This window comes from Miscanthus floridulus, chromosome 16, assembly GCF_019320115.1.
Source record: "Miscanthus floridulus cultivar M001 chromosome 16, ASM1932011v1, whole genome shotgun sequence".
Taxonomy (NCBI): domain Eukaryota; kingdom Viridiplantae; phylum Streptophyta; class Magnoliopsida; order Poales; family Poaceae; genus Miscanthus; species Miscanthus floridulus.
Genome location: NC_089595.1, coordinates 95441258 through 95448303, shown reverse-complemented (window position 1 = coordinate 95448303; position 7046 = coordinate 95441258). Strand labels below are relative to the sequence as shown.

Below are 7046 nucleotides of genomic sequence, written 5' to 3'. Positions count from 1 at the left end.
GAGTGAATTGTTTTGCTGCAGATCAGTTAGGGAATGAAGTTAGGAGTTTGTAGAGCTTTTTGGTTGCAAGGAAGGTAACTTCCCTTTCCTATACTTAGAAATCCCAATGCATTCTTGTAAGCTGTCAAATAAGGACTGCAGTCTAAGTGGAGCATTTTCAAAAACTAAAGGGGTAGCTAGAAGAGCAAGTTATTGTCGTGTGGAGGTAGGTTGGTGTTGATTAACTCGGCTTTATCAAGCTTATCTTTGTTTATGTTGTCCTTTTTTTCTATTCCTAAAGGAGTACTTAAAAGGATGGATTACTACCGATCCAGGTTTTATTGGCAATGTGATGATCATAAGAAGCATACACTTGCTAAGTGGAATGTACTTTGCAAACCAAGATGTACGGGGGGTTTGGGCAACTTGAATTTGGATGTTTGAAACTCTTATATACTCATTGAAGGACCGAGAAAGGCGACCAGAGAGGGGGTGAATGGGAGCCACTCAAAATTTCTATTGAAATGGTCGTTGTCCCAATCAACCCTCCGAAAACCCAAATCACACATGACTGATGCCCTCAAGCCAACTAATGGCTGGATGTTCTTGGTGAGGACCAGAGAACACAACAGGACACTCACACAATGGAAAACGAGGCGCAATACCGAAACTCTCCGAAAAACGAAAATGGAGCTCTCAACTTCAATTGAAGTGAAGCAAGAGTCCAAACAAAAATCACCTAAACCAACTGGTGGTTTGATGACTTACAAAAATTTCTAAACAACTTAGAAGCCTCATGGAACAGACCAAAATTGAATCGGAAAACCGGAGCTCAAAAACACACCTTGGAAGCATTTTTCTCAGAAGAGGCTCTCTGTTGCATTTCGGTTTTATCTAGCTACTATTTTTTATTTTCCTGTTGATTTGATGCAGGGGAGGAATAGCTGGATGGATGTGTGATCAATGGGGCCATTCTAAATCATGTTTAGTTTTCTCCCTAAATCATAACACATAAGTTCTCAATGTTATTGTATGGAAGAGTTGTAGATGAGTGGTAAGCAGAAGATGCATGAGTACTAGCTATAATCGCATAGTAATATAACCATAAAAGTTTCATGTGTGCTACGCGCTTTGTACTTAAGTTGTTTGGATTCGGCTAGAAGTATAGGACTGACACATTAAAAAACCATCCAGTAGCTACAGGATCAGGTTCACTAAAAATGATCGCAAATCAAATATGCCAACATATTAAAAAGAAGCATCCATTTAAGTTTCTGTCTTTATGCTAATTTCTTTACCTGATTCTATTCATCACTTGAACTTTGTGGTTTTAAATTTAAGTTTTATTTGTTGCATAGGTTAGGCCCTGAGGAATGCTAAAATGTAGATTTAGATTACCTGGTGATTGTAGAGCAAACATTAATAATTGCCAGGTAATAGCTTATTTCTTCCTCCCTCTGGTGAAATTAGTCCAGATTAGGTTGTGATTAGCACAAGTTATTCAGGCTATTGACAACAACTCTTCACAATAGTGTTACCTGAGCTTTAATAATTTTGTTGTGCAAGTAGCTAGGTGATATGTTCTGATGAAGGATCGATTTGCACTTGTGAATTAGCGTGTATATGGTTGCAAAATCAATTATCTATGAAATATGATGTCTCGTGTTGCAGATTTGTACGGATGCATTTATATGATTATTGTGAGACTTTTTTATATTCTAATCTAATTGTGGTTGTTTGACACTTGTTTTGACAACGATACTAAAATTGATGCTTATTTTTTTTAATGTGGTTCTGAATAGTATGTTGTCAAGTTGTGATTGTTTTGTTGCCTGTTGAGTTTGATCCACTTTTTTTGTGCTCTTATTGCGTGGAAAGTTTTGAGGTTGCTGACCCACTATTTCTTTCATACTCTTATTGTGTTGAATGAAAATTTTGAGTCTCCCGTAGCGGTGCACAGGCATCTGTCAGTCTCTAAAAAATGAAATCACCCAAATCCAAGAGAAAGGAAAAATGATCGAAAACAAAGACGCAAGCAAGTACTCAGATATTCCTAGGAGAATCATTGTTTTATTTCTTCACCAACAAGATCTGGTTCTTACACAAGAATGATTAACACATTAGAGGTCTAATTCTCTACACTATAGATCTCAACAGTAGGTAAGCTTACGAAAACTAGATCTGGACTAGAGTCTAAGACTTAGGAAATGAAAACTGAAGAGATGGCTAGTTGGGGCAGGCTCCGATCTTATTTATAGGCCTACTACATCTTTCCAACAAAGCCCTTAGATATTTTGGTTGAATCACTTAACCCAGGGGCAAAATAGTCCACCTTGAGATGTGTGCATCCGACGAACATGAGCTCTTCACGGCTTTGCTTCGCCTCAACGCAAGCTTCACGATGACACCACGTGTCGCCTCCTGTTCCTACCAGAACTCTAACCAGGTTTTGAGGCCCAAACCCAAAAACCGTTCGCCGGTGGTTTTGAGGCCCAAACCACCAAATCCCTCTCGAGAAGTGTATCCGCTACACTCCCTCCATGATCTCGACATGTGTCACCATCCGTCCTCGACCGTCCGATCACCAAGTCTTTTTTAAATATTTAAAAAACAAATGTTTGTCCCAAAGTGGTAAAACAACCAGGTAATTCTCACTTTTGGGCAAGACTTATGGATGTTAATCTTTTACTAGAAAAAGGGAGAACCAAGGTTAATAGCAGAAACCTAACTAGGTTTTGGAAAGATATTTGGATTGTTAATTAACCTTTAAAACTAAAGTATCCATCTCTGTACATAACTGTGAGAAGAAAAGGTGTTATATACTGTGGCCAATGTACTAAGTACATACACTTAGAACATTTCATTTGGAAGGGCGTTAGTTGGGGATAAGTTGAAGGATTGGCTTATTCTTGTATCCTTAGTTTTTGCCCATTTCTTCAAATGATAATAAGGATGGTTTTATTAGGCAGTCAAGAAAAAAAATGGTGTCTTTTGAACATAGTCTTTGTATAGAGATATTATGAAGAAAGAAAGATTTCTAGGAAAAAAATTGTTTTTGGAAGACCGTTACCTTTGAAGATAAATGGTTTTCTTTGGTATCTAAAGAGAGGTGTGGTTCTAATAAAATATAAGTTACTAAAGATGGATTGGAAAGGGGACACTAAGTGTAACTTCTGTGGATTAGGGGAAACAGTCCAACACCCGTTTTTTTTACTGTCATATATCTAGTTTCTTGTGGAATGTGTTGTTTTCATCATTTTTAATTTTCAACCACCCAAGGATATTGTCCACTTGTTTGGTTATTTGTTAAAGAGTTTTACTCCAAGGTTGAGAAATCAAGTAATAGTTGGGGTTGGCGGTGATGTGATGGCCTTTGTGGTTGAGCAGCAACGATGTGGTGTTTAACAAAACAAATACTAATTATTTCTTGTAGGTAAATTTTAGCGGGAGGGGGCATACTGGATCAAACAATAGTCCCCAGATATCTAAAGAGAAAGAAAGAGTGGCTTTAAATGAAGGATGTAGTCGTTTGGAAGTTATGGTGTTTGAAGTCTTTGGAAATCTGGGATATAGAGATACAAAAGAAGAAAAGAGAACTAAGCTTCCTTGGTTTAGTTCTATCGGCTCGTTTTTTATTATTTTGTTTCTATTTAAAGCTCTGTCTAACGGAGCTTGGTCTCAGTACTTTTGTTTTGTATATGTATTGAACGGCTTTACTTATTCATGCATGGATGTGGGAGGCCGAGATATTTTTTATTCCTGAATCTAAAAAAAAAGTCATTGAAACATGGAGGTCTACTAGTATCCATCTCTTTTCCGTGCATCTTAACTCACATAGTGGTGAAGCCTAACCATTCTCTATGAGTCGGTTCCACAGATCGCTACAGGAATAAGTGTATTACTGTAAAACATGTTCCATATATGTATTTCGATCATCTCGATGAAAAAAAAACACAATGGTAAAATGTAATTTTCATTTTAACAACCCTGCCAAGATCGGTTTAGGCCATGTTTGGTTCCCAGCTCCTAAATCTAGTCAGCCAAACTACCTCCTAAATTTTAGTAAGGCCATGTTTAGTTAGTTGACTAAACCTGACATGTACATGTTTGTAAAGACCAAAACACTCCTCATTAATGCTAGCTTGGTGCCCCTGGCATTTGGCGCCAACGGTGCCGTGCTGCTGGCTCCTACTAGCGCCGCTGCCTCCCGCGTGCGGCCTTGGCGCCAATTCCACGCCTGGCTTGCTGCTCTGCCTGGGATGCTCTGCTAGTTGCTTGGCAAACAACTTGGCTGCATGCTAGCGCCATTCCTTGCAGCTCAGCTTGACTGCTATAGAAGTTGTTTGCCGCAATGTACATTCTCACAAATAATGTTTAAATGGTTTACAAAAAACTTCATTATTACAAACTATAGCGATGTTATGACCTTGTAAACAAACCACTCGCTATCCAATCACGAAATTGATTCATGTTTTCATCTTCGTCTCCAAAACGTGTGGTGCCTCTAGTTGGTTGAGTTGAAGTTCCTTCCTCTGTTGGTATATACTTTTTATCTTGATCACACAAGTCAAAGAGGTCATCCATGCATGCCATTATTATTTTGCTTTTGCTTTGCCATGGGAAAACTAGGCAAATCCAATAAAATTCTCAACTTCATCTTTAGGACTTCAAAAGACCTTTCTATAACATTTCTAAGTGAAGAATGTGTGTAATTAAAGAGCTCTTTTTTACCTCTAGGTGCAGGCCCTTCTCTCCATTCAGGCACATGGTATTTTGTACCTCTATACGGTGCAAGAAAATCCGGTCGATTTGGGTACCCCGAGTCAACAAGATAAAATTTGTCTACACAACACAATACTTGTGTAAGTAACATGACAAATACTATAACAAAGACAATGAAGAAATGTAAAAGCCCATACATACCTAGAGGTGGATGTGAAAACTTATCACCAAATTTCTCAAGTGCATCATTGAACACCCTCATATCATGAACTGATACTGGCCATCCGGCTAGAACAAAAGTAAATCTCATATCAAAGTCACATATGGCTAACACATTCTGTGTGGTGATTCATTTCCTTCCTGTGTACTAGACTACCTTCTCAGTTCTCACAGTGACGGGTACATGTGTCCCATCTATAGCTCCAATGCATTTATCAAAGTACGGAGCAAACCGAGAAGATTGTAACCTTCTATGAATAGTTGAAAATTGTGTATCCTTTGGCCTAATGATATCAATTGCTAGCTTCATCACACTAGACAGTACCTTATCAAACTTGTTGCTACATGTCCCTAGTGACCTCTCAAATCTATTATCAGCTTGTCTCATGGACTGAGGGGCACCACACATCCACAAAAACATTGCTAGAGCCTCTATAGAAGTCATTTTTGTAGTGGACTACAGACCATATCTCTCAACTAGCAAAGTGTGAAGGCTATAAAAAACATCGCTGTGCATCCTAAACATGTTATAGCATTGTGTCCTATTTCCTAGGGTTCTCATAGTCTACTGATATCCAGTTTCATGTGGGACTCTATAACCAGCCTTGTTCATGAACTTGTCACAGTGGTACATACCTAGCAGCATGACAGCAGTAGCAATCCTTCTCCTCTTCTGCTGACACCTAGCAACATGCATCATCAAAACTGCTTCCTCATCATCAGTGAAGTCCCTTCATCATCAACATCTAACCAATCATCATTAGTAGTCTACTTGTCATCTGAGTCTGACCAAGCACCATCATTAGTAGTACTCCAATCATCATCAGAAAGTCCAGCAGCATCTCCTCCTACAGTAGCCCCTACACTAGCATCAACATCTACCCCTCCTACAGCAGCCCCAACACCAACATCAGCCCCTCCAACAGCAGCTCCTCCTGCAACATCCCCTAGACTAGCATCAGCCACTCCAGCAGCATGATCCACTCCAGCAGCAAATCCCACTTCATATGCTCCCTGGTCATCATAAGAAATAGATGTTAAAAGAGCATTGAATGTTGACATGAACAAAAATACTTGGGCAGCAACAGCAGCCCCTACACCAACATCAACAACAATAGCAACAACACCCATTACATTGTTCAACAAGCATTACAGGGTCTAAACAAAAACCATGGTTCATTACGATTACATAGTTCATCATAAATTTAAGGTCTTAAGCAAAATAAAATTAAGGGTGCCAAACTGGAGACTCCATCTATCATTCTATCCTATCCTCCTCGTTTTTTTTGGCAACCCTCCTCAGCCATGCCATCCTTTGCTCATTTGTATCAAGGCCACTAAAGACCAACCTGTTGTAGCTACTTCTAAACAGCATGGTCGCCGCATAGTATTCATTTGAAGCTTTGTTTGTCTTAGCCTCCACAACCAAATTGAGGCACCTAGCAACATCATCAGCTCTGGCTTGCTTTGCTTTTGTAGCTTCCCCTCTCTTGCTCTATGTTATTCGCTCTAATGCATTGACTTCTTTCTCAGCAGCAATCTCCAATTGAGTGACCAGCCTCTGCATGATAACATTCACTAGAACTTTTTTGTTCTTGCTAGGACTTGATGTTATGTCAGTTGTGCTGCTTGCCCTCTTGCGGCTGTTTGTGATACTTGGTGAACTAGGCAGTAAGCCACAGTCCTCTGGAGTAGCAGCACCATCTTCATCATCCTCATCTATCCCTCTGTCTTGGTCATGGCATGACAGCCCAGGAATGGTGGCAGTTGATTCATCAACAATAGTGTTCTAGAAGAGCTCAACCATCTGAGGAAAGAATCTAGGCAACCCATACATGAATTTTCTACACTCTGGATTCTTCTGAAAAATCACAAGAATCAACTGTTAGCACAAACCAACATGAAAGTAGAACAAGCAAACAAATTATTAGGCACAAAGATTACCTTGGTATGCCTATCCCACCAAGATAGAGGTGCATCTATCCCTCCGTTTTCTTGGTGGCCAACACCTGTTTGTAGTTGTGCCCACTTGTAGAAACTGTACATGGTCTTGAGCTGGCTTAATCTATTCTTCATACATCTAAGATCATCCTTTAGGCCAGTCTGTTGCTCATACAAATCTCTCA

The 7046-nt window shown here is 39.5% G+C and overlaps 1 protein-coding gene across 1 annotated transcript; it reads right to left on the bottom strand.

Annotated features, from left to right (window-relative positions):
• Positions 1–5688: 5688 nt before the first annotated feature.
• Positions 5689–6051, bottom strand: LOC136511056 (uncharacterized). The gene is made up of 2 exons (XM_066505285.1): positions 5995–6051; positions 5689–5934 (listed from the first exon to the last, which is right to left on the bottom strand). Exons 1-2 carry the CDS (start codon positions 6049–6051, stop codon positions 5689–5691), a joined length of 303 nt encoding a protein of 100 aa, XP_066361382.1.
• Positions 6052–7046: the final 995 nt, after the last annotated feature.

What these genes read in the sequence shown, in the direction of transcription:
- LOC136511056 (XM_066505285.1), bottom strand. Translation starts at nt 6,051, where the DNA reads ATGGGTGTTGTTGCTATTGTTGTTGATGTTGGTGTAGGGGCTGCTGTT. An exon ending in GGGCTGCTGTTGCTGCCCAA is followed by an intron (nt 5,935 to 5,994) that starts GTATTTTTGTTC and finishes TATGATGACCAG; the next exon opens with GGAGCATATGAAGTGGGATT.